This window comes from Branchiostoma belcheri, unplaced genomic scaffold, assembly GCF_001625305.1.
Source record: "Branchiostoma belcheri isolate BF01 breed outbred unplaced genomic scaffold, Haploidv18h27 scaffold1, whole genome shotgun sequence".
NCBI classification, from domain to species: domain Eukaryota; kingdom Metazoa; phylum Chordata; class Leptocardii; order Amphioxiformes; family Branchiostomatidae; genus Branchiostoma; species Branchiostoma belcheri.
The window spans coordinates 9419528-9439683 of record NW_017802379.1 but is presented as its reverse complement, the minus strand read 5'-3'; the positions used below and the strand labels follow the sequence as shown (position 1 = coordinate 9439683).

Sequence of the window (20156 nt, the reverse complement as noted above, 5' to 3'; positions counted from 1 at the left end):
CTGGAATCAAAACCATTTGTACAATGATTGAGTTCAAAATTTTTAAAATGTAGGAACCTTAACCTTGTTTTTTCGGCCCGCCTTGTTTTTTTTCGCCCGCTTGCATTAGATTTGGAGTCTGCGGAGGATGACTGTCATCCATAAAATTTACTTGTTATGACCTAATGAGTCAACCAAATAACTATGGTAACACAAGCAGACAATATATCAACAGACACACCCAACCAAAAACAAAACCTTCGAACACGGAGGTAAAAAACCTCCCCCAGGAAAGATTTTGTATATACTGCATATCCATACTAAACATGGTTTTAACTGCTGGCACTTCCAGCCAGCCTCCAGCTGCCATCTATCTACCGGAGACTGTCAAACAGGAGGGTAATTATCATCCATCCTGGCTTTGTGGTGCAGAAACAATGGACTGGAACTGCTGCGTTCAGAATACACACGTCCAAAATGGGGTCAGTGGGACATCCTGTACCCACCTATCAAACGCAGCGTTCTCCCCAGTCTGAATTTTTTCCCCGTCATCTCAATTTTGTTTCGCGTAATGTCATGTCGAGCGCTGAAGGCGCGAGGCATCATGCTAGAGGCATTATGATCCGAGGGGGTTTCGGGAACATTTTGAAATGTTGACCCTCTGAAACCCTATTTCCTGCATTTTGCTGGTAGAGTTACTTAGTTGAATGACATTCTTTCTATTCTATTTACATGACAATTTAAGTCTGTCAAAGATGACGCATTGGGCAAAATTTTTGCCCGTTATAATTAAAATATGAGCAGTAAAATTCCTAACATTGAAAATTAACTGAACAAGACAAATTTTACCACTTTGACTTTGAGAAGTATGGATTATACTGATAACTGTTCAGAAATCATTGCGAATATTTTTATCATAGACAGTAACTAACAGTAACAGGAAATAACAAGTAAAATCTGAGATTTTATACCTCCGGGCTTTTTATTGTATATTTTTCCATGTTGTTTGTTCTGTATAGTTGATGGTGTTGAATTTTATGTGTTAGATTTAGCGTTCCTGGTTGTGTTAATAAAGGACTGGTCAACATTTTCATCTGCAGCCCATACCATGTACCCACGGTAAAAATGCATGTCGAGAACGTCTGAGACAGTATACCACGGTATTTGTAAGTTAAGAAGTCGTAATATACGCCGAAAACATCCAAGATTGCGCAAGACGGCGTTGACCCCTGACCCATTGGCCCACCCGGAAGTTGCGCTGGCAGCCAGCCCAGCGCCGCGCGCGACCATTTTCCGATTTTTACGCCCCAAAACACATATACAATAAAAACAAAAAAAACCTGCACCATCTACAGCCCATTAGCAGAACATACACCGAGTCCAGTCTACCCCAACGCGAGATACAACTGCGATAATATTTCAAAATACATATCGGAAGCAGACACCCCTCTGTTTGACCCCTTTTAAATGCTAAGACCCAAAACTGCAACCTCCCCATTCCTTAACAACATGGTAAATTCCATTTTCAGCATGGCGGGGGTGTCCGGAGCACTTAAAAACCTTTTATTTCGACACCCATAAACACATATACAATTAAACAAAAACGTTCTGCATCATCTGCAGCCCAACAGCAATACGTATACCGAACAACAGACCAATCCGTCCAGCCGATCGCGAGAAACAGCTGCTGACAGAAATGTTTCGAACCATAGTAAAACCTCCTCGCGGAAGGATATCTCCTTCCCCGGAGGTAAAAATCCACACACACATAGTAAATGTGTATAGTACATAGACCAGTATAGTGCAGGTTAGGTGCAGGTAGACATTAGAAATACCTGCACAGCCCCAATTTTACCTGCACTAAGGCCACACCAATTTAATTTCTTGGTTAACGGATTTTTCTAGAAAAATAATTGAGCGGGCGGGCGAAAAAAAAATAAAAATAAAAACAGGCCTAGGCATCCTATTATGGCCCAAAATGGTACGATAGGAGCCATGAAGTCAACACACCAGACTGGTTCAAAATTTAAACAATGAATTCTAAACTTTTAATGATACCATTGCATTGAAAGATGGAATAACTGTAACAACTAGGATGAAAAGGACTGTATTCAACTGTTCAGGGCAAAATATGAGCATTTTGCAGCTGATTCTGAATTTTTATTTTTATTTGCAAATCAGAAAAAAATGAAGCGGGCGAATCCGTTAACCAAGAAATTAAATTGGTGTGGCCTAAGGAGTAAGGTGCATATGCACCCATTATTTCAAGCTGATATATTTACTGATTTGTTGAGCTGCTATACAGGACAACATATAGCCTAGCTATATAATTTCTTATATACATTTGTATATGTTACTTATTAACTACCCTCCGGCTGCTATCAAGGGTTTACCTTTAGAATGTACAAAATAAATTGCAATACTTACTAAAATACATTCAAGACATAAATAACATGTACAATATGTAGGGTTCGAAATACTGGGTGCATGTGCACCTTGGTGCACCCAAAGTTGGAGTTGTACACCCAATTTTTTTTTCTGTAGGTGCACCAGTGCACCCAAATATTTTTTTAGCTACTTTTGTACATATGAAATGTATAATAGTATACAGCCTTTATATGATATTCTTGGCATCTAACTTAAGTGCCAGAAAAATAATAAATCTTTGTTGTTGTAATAGATTTTGAAGTTCCCATTTCAGATTCAAGCTCAGAAGAGGAGCAGTAAGATCTGTAATTATGTTTTGTTTTATACGGTGCACCCCAAAATTTTTTTGTGCACCTAATTTTTTAGGTTGGGTGCACCAGTGCACCTATTCCCAACAAGACTGGCAATGAAAACATACATTGCCATGGCGACGGTGGTTGCTGTTAGTGTTATTGTTTGCATGGCACTGCCATCATTTCATGATTTTGAGGAAGACTTGGTACCTGTTAAGTGTAGACAGATACAGTGCACTCCTCCCCTGAGTGTATAGTGAACGAGCCCCAGGGTTACATAAAGTATGGCCATCTGGGGCAGACAGGTCTTCAGGGTTCCAGGAATGTGGGCATAGATGTTGGACAGAGAAATGCCTGTGGACATTCCGCATGCCTGTGGACAAAATGCCTGTACAATTCCTAGAATTCTTGCGAATTGCACACAATACTGTACCATTAGGCTCCTCCCTGAGACGTCGCCAAAAATGAATTTCGAGCTCTGATATGTAGATAGCGCTACAGGGTACTGCCCTGAAATGGCTTTGGGTGCATTTAAGGTCCGCTGACGCCCCAGGCGGTTCCTTCATATTTCATGGCTGGATGTTATGATAATTGCCAGTGTTTCTGCTGGCTTAAATTGAAATCTTCTGTCTCATGAATATTCAGTCCATGAATAAAATGGCGACAGTCAAATCGGCTCCATCAAAAACTGAAGGCATGTTTTGTAAAGCCTTCATGGGACATTATTTTCTATTACCTTTGGCCACACCAATTTAATTTGTTTCTCAGATTTTTTTAGAAAAAATATGAAGCGACAGGGCGACATAAAAAAAAAACACAGGCCAAGGTACCCCATGAAGGCCGGAAATGTTACAATACGAGCCATGAACTGAACATACCAGGCTGGTTTATATATACATAAAACAATAGATTTTTAACTTTTAATGAAACAAAATTGCATTGTTACATTGAAAAACAACTAGGAAGAGAAGGACTTTCTTCAACCATTGGGGCCAAAATATGTCTTTCATTGGCTGAGCAATTTGTAGTTGGTTTAGAGCCCCCCAATTTTTTTTTTTTTGCAAACCAGAAAAAAATGGAAAGGGCGAATCCAAGAAACAACAAATTAAATTGGTGTGGCCTTTGCCAAGAAGGTTATGTTTTCAGTACCGTTTCTGTGTGTGTTCGTCTGTATGTGTGTCTGTCTGTCAACACAATAACTCAAGAAGGCTTAGACAGATTGTCTAATTGATATTTGGTAGGTGGGCAGGTCTTGATTAGAGCTCGACATGAGTAGATTTTAGATCCCCTGGCGGCTTGTTATGGTACTACAGCAGAACTTCCAGTTTTGATATCTAACCCAGACATAGAGGTAGCTCTTGTGCTAGGAAATAACAGATGATGTAAGTTCTGGCCCCCTAGCAGCTGGTTTGGAAACTGCAGGGGCGTTTGATACGTTGGGAAAGAAATGTGTAATTTCAGTGTTCAGTGCAATATAAAAATACACACAATCTCAAAGGAACACTCAATTGTTCAGCCAAACTATTATAAGCATTGGAGTTGTTTCAAAACAAGAAGTTTTTTTTTTTTTGCAAATCATAAAAAAAATGAAGTGGGCAAATAGAGTCAATTCCGCGTCACCGTGTGGGTTGTTAACTTGTTATTGTCATTATTTACAAATGTTTTGAAATCTGTTATTGTTTGTCTAAGAAATTTCATAATTTGGAAATATTTTGAATATCTTTTCAACATTCTAAATAATTCTAAATAAATCTACAAGATAAGTCACAGTGACAAATCTCCTCAGAAAGAAATCATTATTACCCATGATTCCTTCTTCCTACAGCCCAGCTGATGGGGACTCGGAGGTCAGTTGGCAGCGGCGGCCATGTTGTAAGTATCGCCATTAATACCACTTACCGGTAAAATTGATACGGCTATTACAGCAGGTTTGGTCCGGGTCCGGCCCATCTGTGAGGAGACCCAATTTCCACAAGAGGGCATAATCGCCATGCGAGATTCCAGATCGATCCTAGCTAACACCGCTGGGATGGGTAATACCCAGATGTAATGTGGAAGGAATAGCGGGGACATCCACTTTACGAATCAGTCAAGAAGTTGGAGGTTCTTGGACAATTCTGACTATTTGATATCCTCGATTTGATGTCCCTTTTCTAGCTCCTAACAAAAACAAGAAATCCAGGAAGTGTTCTGGGTTTTCATGTATCTACTACTGGAACTGTGTAGATAATTGTATGGTATGATGTAATTCAATCTGGTAATATACACAACTTCATGAATTTCTCTACATGCTGCCCACACGCACGCCTTTAGACTTGACCTCCTTATCAATCAACTGTCAAAATCACCTGCTACCCATCATGCGAACAAAGCTATTGGGTCAAGCTGATACACTAGTCAGCCACTCAATACAAAACTTTCAGGTTCAAGTACAAAATGTACAAACAAGATGACGGTGGTTGCTGTTAGGGTTATTGTTTGCATGGCACTGTCATCATTTCATGATTTTGAGGAAGACTACAGATACAGTGCATTCCTCCCCTGAGTGTATAGTGAACGAGCCCCGGGGTCACAGAAAGTAGGGCCATCCGGGGCAGAGAGGTCTTCCCCGAAGACTTCAAGGAATGTGGGCATAGATGTGAGTCAGAGACATGCCTGTGGACATTCCATGCCCGTACCATTCCTAGAATTCTTGCAAACTGCACACAATACCGTACCATTAGGCTCCTCCCTGAGATGTCGCCAAAAATGCCTTCATCATTTTTTAAACAATATTCAACTTTAAGATTTGGACATCCTAAACTCCAGACCCCTGCAAGCAACCTCTTTGGGCCAAGGTGACCTCACGATTACTAGCGTACGAGCTAATACGAAGTGACAGAAACATTCGGGCTATTGTAGGCAATCACCGAGCATGCTACCTGCTTTATCATGTCCCTGATTATGCCTCCACACACAGACAGTTATACATGTACTAATACCGAGAAGCCCACTAGTCCATCATGTTGGCAAAGATGGAACAGGGAATGATAATAACCAACCAGATTACCTGTCAACCACAAGTCTACAATTGCAAGTCGTTAAAAAAAAATCATGCATGTACTGTAATTCACGTTATGTTCACGGTAGCAAAATTTCACGGTCTGAGAAAAATAGACATGTTCACGGAACCATATAGTCACGGTGGCGACAGGTGCAGGAAAAAGAAAGTCCAGGAATTATTTGTTAACTGTAATGATAAGTTCATGGTACAGAAGTGACAGTGAAAACACTTACAGTGAACATCACATGTACAGTACAGTGAAAAAATCAGGAATTACAGTACTCTATACATGTCTTTCCAATGCTCAAAATACCACCTGTATATCCAGGTTAGTGCAGGTAAAATTGGAGCTGTGCAGGTATTTCTGATGTCTACCTGCACCTAACCTGTACTGGTCCATGTATTGGGTATATGCAGGTTAGTGCAGGTAAAATTGGAGCTGTGCAGGTATTTCTGATGTCTACCTGCACCTAACCTGCACTGGTCCATGTACTGGGTATATGCAGGTTAGTGCAGGTAAAATTGGAGCTGTGCAGGTATTTCTTATGTCTACCTGCACCTAACCTGCACTGGTCCATGTACTGGGTATATGCAGGTTAGTGCAGGTAAATTACAGGTATTTCTATTATGCGTACCTGCACCAGCCTATATATTTTTTTCAATGTAGTAAGTTGAATCAACTCCATAGCAATTAGCATACTGATATCTGTGAGTGTGAGGCAAAAATGCAATGTGGCTGATAAAATACTGTTGCTTGCTTTGTATCGTAGTTTGGTTCTTAGCTATTTATTGGTGGTACCACAAAATATAGAAACTCCTCACGTAGCTTATTTCTGAGATATTTGAAATGCTTCAAGTATGAAATGATGACAAAAATGTGTTAAGAAATAGCAGTAAATGCCAATATCAGACCGATATCCTCATCCAGAATATTCAAAAAGTGTTTTTCCACCCTGAAATTGCAATTGGATTCCTCTAAGTGCTCCTTAGTGCAAGATACTATCTTTCAACCTAAAGTAATTGTGCACTACCACAGTATCATCAAGATAACTGCCATTGTCTTCAAGCTATCGATACATCAACCATTCCCAGCCATGTAGAGGTACTGTACTAGGATATTACTAGATTGAACTTTGGAATTGATTAGTGGATGCCGCCTCCCCGAGGGTTGTGGTAATGCATAGCTAACCGAGCCGAGCTTCATTAAAAATTCCCCAACCTTCAGCGCGGCTCCGGAATATTGATAACGGGATTTCCTCTATCCTCCGGCTGAACTTCTGTCACAAGTGTGCGATGCTTTCAACTCCGCAGAGGTTACTTAAACTTAAAGGAGTTTCCTGATAACGTTCTTTGCATAAGGATGACATAGACATTACGATCTATAGAGGGTTGGTATATTCTTAAAAGTACTAGTATATGGTGACAGGAGCAGAGCAGACCATGAAATTGCAACATTATGTAACCCAACACCAGTCACTATGGTGACAGATGTTAACAAATCATGTCATTGGTCGGGTCAGAGGTCACTGTTTGAAGAAGAAGAAGAGGAAGAAACGGAGCAAAAACAATATGTTTTCCTTCGGTAAATATAACAATGATTATACTGCAAGTCTTCAAAATTAGTACAGAATTCTAAGTTTTGGGTGATGGGTTGGTGTGTCTGTCTGGACAAAGTACAGGTTGACAGCACGTGGGTGGGGAAGATTGACAGGAAGAATGACAAGAGTTTAGAAGTTCAGACACATGTCCAGGCACCAACAGAAATTAGCGGTTGATATATGAGGGAATTCAGGAAGCCAACCCTGTGTGTATAGTTTCTGTCCTAGTACTAGTCTCAATTTAAGTACATTTTGTATGTCATACAATCTCCTTGGTTGTCCCAATAAATTCACCAAAAAAAATTCCCAGAAATCTAGGGCTTTTTCTTTTCTTTTGTCATTTCCTATTAAACATTTACAAATTCATGGTAAACTACTGCTTGTTTGTTATCAGTACTTCGTGCAGTAAGATAAAATAATATTCCACTTATAAAATGAACCTCGGTGCCTTTGAAAACAGTGGAGTTTGCACACATACATGTAAATTTAATATTAACAACACAAATTCATCTTGGTAAAAAGCCCTCACTTTGAGGTTCTAATTAGAAAGCGTCTACTGACTTAGCAATTATTTACATACAACTTGGTCGAACTAATATCAGATACAATTAATAGAAATTTGTTCTTTTTTCTCAAACTTCAAGTTAGTAATCGAAGCTTGTGTGTTGCACCAAAGGGTGGTTATACCGGCTATACAGATACAGAAGCTGGTGTGTTACGCTGAAGGGCGGTTATACCTGCTATACAGATACAGAAGCTGGTGTGTTACACCAAAGGGCGGTTATACCGGCTATACAGATACAGAAGCTGGTGTGTTACCCTGAAGGGCAGTTATACCGGCTATACAGATACAGAAGCTGGTGTGTTACGCCAAAGGGCAGTTATACCGGCTATACAGATACAGAAGCTGGTGTGTTACCCTGAAGGGCAGTTATACTTATACTGGCTATACAGATACAGAATAATAAAGCTGTTCATATATATCATGGAATATTATAACCAAAATTGTGTACAGGGTATTGCGAAAATGACCTTTGTAACCAAAGAGCAAAGCTAATCGGCTGCTAACACATTAACATTCAGGATTTTGATAGATGATGCGCTAAGGTCACTACAGAGTACAAAGTCATCCATCTACTACAGTTGTGCTTATGTTTAACTATCTGATTCCGACTGAAACGCATATGGGGAAGACACTGATAAAGTATAGAAAGGTGACCCAAAATAACCTACATACTGGTACAACTTGATGATATATTCACATATTATATATGTCTATATGTACATACTCTCAGGGCATGAAATACCACCTGTATATTTAGGTTAGTGCAGGTATTTCTAAACCCACTAGTTTAGTAATGTACTAGTAGGTGTATGTAGATTTTTATTTGCTGCACTGACTGTTATCACCTCTGAAGTATAAAAGAAATAATGGAAATGGTTTCTGAACAGTTTTTAGTTTAGTTCCATACTTCCTAAATTCTGAATGGTGCAGGTAACATTTGTCTGGTCCAGGTAATTTCAAATGTTACACCAGTGCAGGTATGCAAAAAAAAAAAAGATTTTGAGCCCTGACTACGCACTCTTCTCTTAATTTCCATTAGCTATATATAGATATGCTTGAGCTTCTGGATTTGTGGAGATTTTTCTTTCATACTGGTAAATAATAAATGATAGTCTTCTCCAATTCTGACTCAGGCCTAGTTTTTTTTCAAAGCAGCATTATGTAAAAATTGTAACATTAGGATGATACAAAAAGTCAACTCTGTGGACACTCCCTTACAAAGTACTAGTAAGTAGAATTGAAGTACAATGATATCACTCCGATTGAAAGTTGGGTGGCGCGGTTGTCAGCCACCTTTAACGTTTTGGTACTAGTGCTCCCAAGTTCAAGCTTGGTATTCGACGTGGCCGGAGACACCCAACAGAAAATTGTCCTTTCAAATCTAAATGTTTACTGTCTTGCAGTTGTGCATTTTGTGATGGTATCGCAAAATGGACAGTTTATTGTAAATGTCAGCAATGATGTTAAAAAAATAAATATACATAGTCAATAGGCAATTATATTTATGATGACTTTTCAAATGAAGAAAATTACAAAACAAAATGTTGTCTGATGCAGCTTTAACTTTTAAGCAACGAAAACTTTGATGCATTTGTCTGACTAACATTCCAAAATAACAATAGCAGGCCCTTTTAAGGTCTTTCATTTTTTATTGGAGTGTAAATACGTAATTATGTCTGCTGATAAAATATGTAGGGTTTCTACTCCGCTTTTAATGGTTCCTTTTCAAATGAGGCATTAGGAGAAACACTTTGTGAAACATTCATGGAATACCAGAAAATTGATTTACAAAAAAAACAAATAACTCTTTCATACTTTTGTCTTTATGTCAAAACAACATAGCCTAAATGTACAAAATACATTGTAACTAAGTGACAAATTTCACTTTTCTTCCCTAACCAACAATAATAATACAATACTCCTGCTTACCATATAATTTACAATGATTGAAGGTCAAAAACTTTCACAAAATCGTCTATCTTTGAATATCATAATTCGTCAAACCACTAATACTAATAGCTCCATAACTCTAACTATGCATATCAAAACCGGTTTTACTTGACTGACCAAATCCTATGCCCCCCATATAACTGTCACCAGTTTGAAAAGAAGACATACTACTGGAAAATGTCAAAGTGTGTGCATACCCTACTTAATGCAATTAATCATGGAAATATAACAGGTGTCTCAAACAAAGAGGTCCATTGGTTGACAGCTACTAGAAAAAACAAACAAGCCTTTCATGTTGGGTGCTAAAAGTAGTCTGAAATGTCAACGCATAATATTATTTTTGATGTCCTTTATTTGTATTTCGGTCTACAGCAGTGATAGAATTTGCAGACACATTTTCAACATTGCAGAAGAAAAATTAATCGAGCAACCTGCAATTTTGCCGGCTGAAAAAATTAGGCTAGGGCAGTGTGGGTTCAATGGTGTTGGCCTCTGTTTAGCATGTACATGTATTTTTCTGCATGTATGCCGAAATTCATTTTTGGGAATAGGTGCATTGGTGCACCCAACCTAAAAAATTGGGTGCACAAAAAAATTTTGGGGTGTACCATATAAAACAAAATCTAATTACAGATCTTACTGCTCCTCTTCTGAGCTTGAATCTGAAATGGAGCTAACTTCAAAATCTTAAATAACTGCAAGAATATCCTGCACTATTCTACAGTTGATGTGTACAAAAATACCTACAAAAATATTTGGGTGCACCCACAGAAAAAAATTGGGTACACAGCTCCAATTTTGGGTGCACAAAGGTGCACATGCACCCAGTATTTCGAGCCCTGTCAAGTTAAACAAAATTTTGACATTCTACAATATTGCAGACCAATAAAAAAAGTATTTCTACCACTGGTATAGCTCGAAGGCACAAGGATGACAATGTTTGTTTAGAATAAGCACTGAGGTGAGAATTCTATAATGGGAATGCTGACATCACCTTGCATGTAAACACAAGGTCGGTGGTGTGATGGCTTAGGGGGAGGGGCCACACTATAGGCACTATAGTATAGGATGCTAGCAAAATGCAGGGCCCTCACCAGAATTTTTTCACCCTCACAGCATATAGCCTCCGTAGCAGGCTTATAGAACTGGGGTTTTGGTGGTCTTCGGCTGTTTTCTGATTAGCCCAGTTCTAAAAACGGGGGTAATTCAACCAGGCCGGCTATGTTGTCTATATGCAATCAGAAAATAGCACATAAAAGCTCCCAAAGACCCTGAAGATCCCAAACCCCCAGTTTTTGGCATGCTAGTATGGAGGCTACAGAGCATAGGGGTCAGGCAAAGGGACAACTTTCTATGGTGCATCGAGCCTCAAAGACATACTAGAAGCCACAGTACAGGGTCTGGTATTCTCATAACCCTCTGAGACACCATTTCCTGCTCATAGAGGGAAACATTTTTGTTAAGTTATATGTTTTCCATCTGTCCCAAAAAAGAAACATCCCTACATTGAGTGAAAGACAGTGTAGCTATAGGGGGCTAAATCACAGCGTAGGGGGCCCTACACTCAAAAGTGACATGGCTCTGTCCTTGACAAAATAAGGGCAGCTCGACACCAAATATAAAATCTATAAACAATGACATAACCGTCGCACCCATGTTTACATGCTACACCTCTAAAGTAAACGTTATGAATAAACAAGTGAGAGGTATAATGTTGTCTATACTCTTTTTATATTTGGAAAAAAAGACTTTAAAGAGGTCAGTTGAGGCAAATAGATGGAAAACCAATTTTTGGTACATCAGTAAGCATTACCCGTGTGTCCCGAACATTCAATTTCTCAGTAAAAGGCCAAAGGTTTAGGTCCGAGTCGCTTGGCTCACTTTATATTGAAGTGTTTTGATACAGTGGCAAAAACTGCGAGTTGATTACTTAATACCAAACATAACCCAGGGGGGGTAAGAAGTCTCGGATCATTGCTAGCGCGGGGGAAGGGGTGTAGAATGTTGATAAATTCTTCCATTATTTGCTTTCAGTTGATTACAAACATGTTTTATGGTAACATGAACAGGCAAGAATGTAGCTAGCTATCTAAGATGGCCTCTTAGTACTTATTACTTCTATTAGACGTAGCCTGCATACCCACTCTTAAATTGAATATCTTTATGATCTATAATATACTATAGTTAAATGTTCATTCAGTGATAAGCTACATATGCACACTATTCCTACCATCAACTGAAATTTACTTTTTTCTGAAATTTTATATTATGTTTTCCTCGTTTTTGATACTGCTTAGGGATGGGTGCAACCACCCAAGGTACATTTTCTTTGTGTTTGTTATCTATTTTCTGTATTATTATTTATACATTATAGAACTAAAACTATGCCAACTGGTCATTGACAGGCATTTAGTTAGTACATTTTTCTGACGTTTTATAATTTAAATGAGGCTTCTTTGTTTTTGATACTGCTAAGAAATAGGTGCAACTACCCACATGAAAGTGATGTCCACATCTTTAACATAACTCTGCTATATATAGTTTGAGGAACAATAGATTGACCAAATCTGATTCGCCCACTAAAAATACACCTCATGAATTAAATTATACACTGTATGCATGGAGTGCTACCAAAAAATAATTATTATGCAAATTTATTGGCTATATGAATGGACACCAAGTAGTCCTGATACTAATCTAATGAGAATGTTTAGTCTATATGAATTATGATGGGTTAAAAAGTTTTGTCTGGTTGGACGTGAATTCTCGAGGAATGGTACGCTAACGAAAGCGTAACCACCTTTCGCGTGAGGGCCCCAACAGGCTTCTGGTTCCATAATTAGTTCAGAGGCACATTATAACACAACCACCTGCCTCCTCCTTTTGGTATGTACAGCATCAGCGATGCATAGCGGGGGGAAGATGGGCTATGATCAGCCTATCCCCTCAACCGTATCATTCACAACTTCAACAAAACGCCTGGATACACGAAGGAATGTTAGGAAAGATAATAGCGACAATGTTTTTTTTTTAGTACTCACTGTCATCAGCTTGTGGCGCTGACAAGATATCACTGTGTTTCTTCTTGACTTGCTCGACATTTTCTTGAATTTTGTCGATCATACCACGGATTTCTTCCACCTAGGAATATAATTTTAATATAATCATGAAATAGTGTTGAACATGTGTATGAATAGCAGTTAAGGTTACACAAGCGATTTTGTGAAAATGGTAAGTTATGGTAATGGGGGAGGGCGCGAATGGGTGATGGAGATTTTTAATATTTTTATGTATAATCTACACTGTAGACACAGACTGACCTCTTGGAAGAATTCGTCCATGAAACCCCCACTGTCCATGTTCACGGTCACGGCGTCTGGGCCCACATCGTCGTCGTCGCTTTGGGCCTAAAAACGGAGAAATCGGGAATTTTAAAGAGCAAGATCATCTACTGATCAATTTTTCAGGGCAAAGCATATTCCCTAGGGAAGGCACATCCCCCCTAGCCTGGCCCGGCTGGGTAGGTACAGGGTTATCTAAAGCGACATGTTCTGGGCAGATTCTCACCGCTTTCAACGCCGCCAGTCGGTCCCTCATGGTGGATGGTCTCCCTTATTCCTTCGGTGAATCTATCCAGGTCCGGCGGAGAGAATATCCTTTCAATCTCCGTCGAATTTTTGGGGCTGGGATCGATCCACCTCCCCTTGTCGTCTGGTCCTGTCCTCTGTTCACCGCTAAATTTCAATCACCGGACCACCTCCACAAGGCGCATGCCCAGAGCGTCTGGCCACACCCGGAAATTACAAATTTTAGGCAAAATATTCGGTAAAATCACGAAATTATGAACATGTGGGTTTTACTTTCCCTTTCCGTGGGAAAAATTAGGGAGCATCTGGAAATATGTCGGACAGAATCAATAAACCCTCCCACTCAGCTTCGGCCGGATCCAGCGAAGTTCGCCGACATGTTCGTAATTTGACGCAAGTGGCGAAAATGTCCTTATTTGGTTCGCGGTGCATCGGGAGGGCTCGTGAGGTTTTCTTAGCCTCCTATCCAGGCCTCCAAATGGGTTTAAATTTTAGAATTGTTGACAAATTCCTTTGCCGGTCATCCTACAATCTATGTGAGCTTGTTCTTAGATTCTCAGTTGTTTGTAGGATGGTCTGGAAAAGAACGCGTTATTTGATAAAACCCAGTTATAAAATTAAGTTTCCTACTTAGATGACTGCGTACGAGACTAACATTTTCCGAGTGTTCCCGACAGTTCCCGACCACGGGATATTTTGCGCGGTTTTTTGTCACGTGACCCGGACCAGTTCAAACTGGTTACCATCCCTTCCTAACCTTCACGTTGGAAGCACGAAACAGGTAAGGCCCGGTGTGTCTGTAATCTTTCACGGATCCTCACCATCCTTTGGCCAAAATCCAGTACAAAATATTCCTAAGAATCTGTGTGTTACGTGGGTTAGATTTGTGGTAAAATTGTGAACGAGAGATGATTTTCTGCCCCGTGAAACGCACAGTATTCTCAACGTTTCGGTACCACTTGTAAGCGGCCATGTCTCTAGTGGTTGCGTCATTGAAATGAGCGGTTTAGGAGCATATAGTACAATACCAAATTTATCCGCGCTGTAGGGTTGCATTTTAATGTGATGCGAGGAAGATATGTAGTGATTTGAGTTTTTAATTTTCTTCATATCCAAGTCATTTTAACTTCTTGTTCCTGATTCTCGGTCCCATGTTCGCGCGGAATTTTCCATTCTCCCGTCATGGCCTCAAAAAGCTGACATATATAATCACGTGATGTCATTTTCATTCTTCAGAATATGTGGTTTCTAACGAAAATTGCTCAGCTATTCGCTGTTTTCATTTTTTGGTGGGTACAGGTTGTGTAAGCTGTCTTTGTTGCTAAAAAATTCTGCCTATTTGCTGATGCCCCCCTCCCCCATAACCACAGCGAAACCATTCGCGCCTTTAATTGTGTCTATCAAGAAATGACTTCACGCTTGACGTAAATGGTTGCCAATGGTGACAAGAGAGTGACCTGGTACTATTTTTGAGGAATATTTAGTAAGGCTTGAGGCTGTGGTTGTATATGCCCCCCCTCCCCATTTTGTACTAACACCTGTTTTATGTATATTACAATTAATTATATGATATTACACATATTGGTTTCATAATTTCAACATTGTCATGTTATCAGGGTTTTGAACTTGGAGTATCATTTTAAAAAAAGATCTTGCAATTTTTACCAACACAAGAAATCATATCACAGTGAAAGATATGTATTGTATGTATGTACTAGATAATTTTGGTGCAGTGTTCAATTTTCTTATGATATTGTGCCTCACTCATTGTATGAGGAAGTATAATCTAATTTATTGTGTTCACCTATGTTTTTAGAGTTCCCCGAATTCATTCACCATGGCACAAGAGATCGCGGCCGCTAACAATAGAGAAATTGCAAAATTCAAGGTATGAAATCTATAGACTACATTAATTATGTTAAGTCCAACCATTCGAAGATATGCGTAAACAATTGTTTTTTTTTTTTTTTATAACTTCTGGTGGACATCATTTCGTTTGTTTGATGTTAATGTTGTTTAAGACTTGCAAACTGTTACTTGTTATGGAAATGGAAGAGCTAGATACAAGACAGGTATGTTTACATAGGTAGATTCCATTGATATCTGTAAGATTTTATACCCAATGTGCTATGAAATAAAGTTGTTCGACATAAAACAGCAAATCATATGATCAATCAATGCAGTTTGGTTCTAGACTAAATAGAACACCATACTCTTCAAACTGATTTGAAAATGAACAGTGCATAACTTATATGTAAGTGCATTTCAATACTGTTATTTGATCAATGGAAATGTCTCGTTCCTCCCTCCAGCTTGTACTTGTCGGAGATGGTGGCACAGGAAAGACGACCTTCGTAAAACGCCATGTGACAGGAGAATTCGAAAAGAAATATATTGGTAAGTCAGGATTACTCCTTCATATGCACCACTGAGGCCCCATTACTAAACAGACAGAGCTATGCATGCCAACAAGCAATTTGAGATTGCATTTACTTGTGAAGGATTTCTGATCGTGTGACGTCAGAAATGGCATGTGCTACTGACGTATGGCATTTTACTGACTGAATGATTTAACAAAAGCATTTGAAATGTTTGATAATCTAACGACTAAAATTTCTGTAGAAAATACAGAAATGGAGACTCAAGTGTCCTGAAAAGAAAGCTAGAGAAAAGTGTAAATTCACACAAAAAAAAAAGAATTTCAGAGAGAAAATAGCCTGATGAAAAGTCCAGTCCAAAACTGATGTCATACCGAAAGAACGTTTCAAGTTACCCAAAACAAAGAAGTGGCTTGCACCAAAAGATGACCCAAGTCGTTCACAATGATTCAGACATACCTCCATCCTTGATGAACAGTGATCTCTATCTACTGGGTATGAGTGGACACACGGGACTCCTGGTGCATGGCTACCTAGGATAACAGCTGTTGTATAAGGAAGAAAGCATTATATGCATCTTAAAACATGATTGTCTGGATAGCACTACAGTGTGTTTTGATGTGCTCGATTCAGTTTACTAAGCTGCAACACTTCCCATACCTTGTACGGTCAAACCTGCCAAATAAGGCCACCCAGGGGACCTATGTAAAGTAGATGTTGGACAGGTGGCCTTCTTGGGCAAATCCCTTAATGTTTGTGCCTGTTGGGGACCAATAAAAGGTGGTTGTTATGACCAGGTTAAAGAGATGGCCACTTGGGCAGGTTTGACTGTACTTGCATATTGAGAAAGCAAATTTGAGCTGAAACTTCAAGATGGTGATCTCTCTGTTTGTGAAACAAGAATTTGATAACCCTAAATTCATGAGAATCTTGCAGTGTTTTGTATAGTATCTCACCCTTCGTCTTCTCTTTGTGTGTGTGTGTTTCAGCAACTCTTGGTGTAGAAGTGCATCCAGTTAAATTCAACACCAACAGAGGGGAAATTCTGTTCAACGTGTGGGACACCGCAGGGCAGGAGAAGTTTGGGGGGCTCCGAGATGGCTACTATATCCAGGGTAAGAACCTTTCTGTTTTGCAGTGACAAAATCTAGACAAGCTGACAATGTGGACTGTTGCAGACACTCACTCTGTTGCTTTTTCTTTCCATCTGCTAAACAATTGCTACAAATTATGTACCGAATATTCATTAATTTTAATTTTAATTGCAGAAGTGTGAAGTGCTTCTTGTCTCGAGTTCTTGATTGACAAAATCACAAAAAATTCACATTTGCTGTATCATAATATCACAGTGGGGAGGCACCACAAAGATAAAACCACTGTGAATATTTCAGGATTTACTGTACCTCATAATAATGATGATAATAATTGTTTATTGATTGATCGATGGGTACAATCTCTAGCATGTGGCAGCGCAACTAAGTAAGTAATTGTATGCTAGTGTTGAAAACAGAGGAACAGATATTGCACAGTTAACATATAGACAACTAAATAAGTGAGTGCTATATACTAAATGAGCTTAACAATATCGCAAGTAAATTGGTCAGTACTAAGCTTGAAAATATCGCTAAATAGGTCAATACTAACTTATTTCAGCCAACACTAGACTTTGTATTCTCTTTAAACCAAGTTTTCCCCTTGTTGCTCTTCAGGTCAGTGTGCTATTATAATGTTTGATGTCACGTCGCGAGTAACCTACAAGAATGTCCCCAACTGGCACCGTGACCTGGTGCGCGTGTGTGAGAACATCCCCATCGTTCTCTGCGGCAACAAGGTGGACATCAAGGACCGCAAAGTCAAGGCCAAGTCCATCACCTTCCACAGGAAGAAGAACCTGCAGGTATGTTCAACAGACACTTTAGAATGTAAGGTTGTCCAAAGTTTATTGTAGAAACTGTTAGTATGGCATTTAGCACTAAGCCTGACCATATCATGTTACTAGCAGCCTAAGTCCCAAGGAGCTTGATGGCAAACACCAAGTCAGGAGAATCAGGAACATCTTAATCAGATGTCTGTTTATACACATGTGCTGACATGGACCAGTTATTGTCTGTTGCCATAGTGTTGGAAGCTATTGCATATGACAAAGAATCCTGATCTATTGGTAGTTCTGGGAATGGGAATGGTTCTCCTGAGTTACAAGTGCATGACCTTAAAAAAAAAAAAAAGTAAGAAAAAAAAAAGTTCTCAGAGAGGAGGCCCATATTCAGCCCATGACAGTAATAGATTATATAAAATCATTAGATGTGACTTTGTTGTGACTTAGTTGTACAAAGTGTGCAACGGTTTGGCATTAATGTTGACTTTGTGTTGTATGTACTCTAAAGAAGCTAAGAAGCCTTTCTCCTACTTTCTAGTACTACGACATCAGTGCGAAAAGCAACTACAACTTTGAGAAGCCGTTCCTGTGGCTGGCAAGAAAGCTGGCGGGGGACCCCAACCTGGAGTTTGTGGAGATGCCTGCCCTGCAGCCACCAGAAGTACAAATGGACCCACTACTGGCCTCTCAGTACGAACAGGACCTCAAGGTACGCAGCACCACAAATCCAACATTTTAGGGAGTATTCTAGGTAGTGCTGCATACCGGTTCACTGGACTTGGATCCGGACTTGTAAGAATGGTTAGGTTCAAGTCCAAAAAAAACTAAAAGACAAGAACCGAGTTCGGACTTATTACCATAAAAGACCATTTCACATACCCCTTTTCTTTCCAAACCACCTAAAACCTTCCGTAGATCGCAAAATCTTTGCTGCAAGATGAAGAAAACATTTCCATCAGGCATCGTCAATTACCAACCTCCGTGTTATGTGGCCAAAGTTTCACCCAGACAACATTGCAAGGTTGCCAACATGCAATTTTGTATATGCCATGGGTTTAGGTCCGGACTTACAAGTCCAGAACTGAACCTAAACTTCTGGACTTGAATCTGGACCTGAACCTAAATGTGGGTTTAGGTATGCAGGACTAATTCTAGGGAGTATTGCGGATTTTGTGACGTTAACAGACCTCCAGGAAGTGTCTTGAGGGGGATATTATGATGTAATTTAATTGGATATTACACCACTTCCTGGGTCACCTTCAAGTGACTTCCCTGTCAATCAACTGTCCAAGTCAACTCCCATCCATCATATAAGTTAAACAGATTTTGATTTGAGTAAGCATTGTCTCACTCTATGCTCTATTTACTCTTCATGACCTTGATAGAAATGTCTTTCCTAGTGTTTTTAACGCAAACATTTGCATCAAACTTACCACTTTTTTGTGTTTTTCTTTTTTTGCAGCAAGCACAGGAGACAGCTCTACCAGATGAGGACGACGACTTGTAAATACAGAAAAAAAAAGTACAAACTTCATGTCCAGAGGAATACTCCCCTCCTTCCAGCCGTTTTCGATTTTCCCCCTAAAAGGACGCTAGAGTATAATGCTCATATCTTAAGAAGAGAAACCTCTAATATCACATGGTAGATGCCATGGCCATGTTTGGTATACATATACGTAGTTTCTAAACTGAGACAAGGATGACTATTTTCAATTACGTCTTAACTTCAGGTTTCGATTCATCAGTAAGAAGTATAAGAGTTTAGAGCTGGAGTTTAATAAGATGGAATGTCTAAAAAAAGCTGTTACAAACAGCATGTATTTGACTAGCGTAATCATATGTGATAGTATCACTACGAGATTTAATGTATTTCTCTGAAAGCTTCACTATTTAGTATGTTAACAAACCCCTGTGCAGCTGAGATTTCAGGTATACCGTAGTTGTGTAAGTTTTTTTTTTCTATAAACGTTTTCCAGCAGAGATAGCTTCATGATACTAAACATGATGCAAAACTTTTGGGAGGGTTGTTTCCATGGATATGTGATGTGTATGTTTGATGTGAATGAGCTGTCAGTATGCTGAAGATCATTTCCTGTGTGTGGATGAGAGCAAGGCTTACTACATGTAGATGGCCAGACATATTACAAATATAATAGCATTCCCATAGCTTCAGTTTCTGTCCTGTGTATGACCACACTATTTGTATTGGTTTTGACTTCAAAAAGGTGACCACCTAAAGCTGAATAAACTATTGTATTGCATTTCAGGATACATGTCTTTTCTTGATTTGCCTGATTAATGTAAAAAGAGTTGAAAAAGTGTTATTTTCCCTTCACAGTACATGTACATCAAATTCTAGTAACATGAAGTTAGAGATGGCAAAACTTTTTTTGGGAGAAGAGGTCTTCTGAGTTTATTGGTCCAACCAAATAGAAAATCTAACATAATTTTAACAGGAAC

At 39.3% G+C, this 20156-nt stretch overlaps 2 protein-coding genes across 9 annotated transcripts in view; one reads left to right on the top strand and one right to left on the bottom strand.

The window, feature by feature from the left end:
• LOC109482488 (syntaxin-like) overlaps nucleotides 1-13815 on the bottom strand; it is a 61734-nt gene extending 47919 nt beyond the window's left edge. For 4 of the 8 annotated variants that reach the window (XM_019785794.1, XM_019785637.1, XM_019785496.1 and 1 more), the window contains exons 1-3: nucleotides 13423-13815; nucleotides 13176-13262; nucleotides 12897-12996 (exon numbers count right to left, since the gene is read on the bottom strand). In XM_019785794.1, the coding sequence (XP_019641353.1) occupies nucleotides 12897-12996; nucleotides 13176-13262; nucleotides 13423-13452 (217 nt within the window). In that variant the 5' untranslated portion in view covers nucleotides 13453-13815. The remainder of the gene's footprint in view (nucleotides 1-12896; nucleotides 12997-13175; nucleotides 13263-13422) is intronic. The other 4 variants (XM_019785707.1, XM_019785250.1, XM_019785565.1 and 1 more) reach the window with 3 other exon arrangements.
• A 303-nt stretch (nucleotides 13816-14118) lies between these two features.
• LOC109484118 (GTP-binding nuclear protein Ran) lies at nucleotides 14119-19957 on the top strand. The gene is made up of 7 exons (XM_019787376.1): nucleotides 14119-14223; nucleotides 15259-15330; nucleotides 15755-15839; nucleotides 16810-16935; nucleotides 17530-17717; nucleotides 18235-18405; nucleotides 19159-19957. Exons 2-7 carry the CDS (start codon nucleotides 15280-15282, stop codon nucleotides 19201-19203), a joined length of 666 nt encoding a protein of 221 aa, XP_019642935.1. The 5' UTR covers nucleotides 14119-14223; nucleotides 15259-15279; the 3' UTR covers nucleotides 19204-19957.
• Nucleotides 19958-20156: the final 199 nt, after the last annotated feature.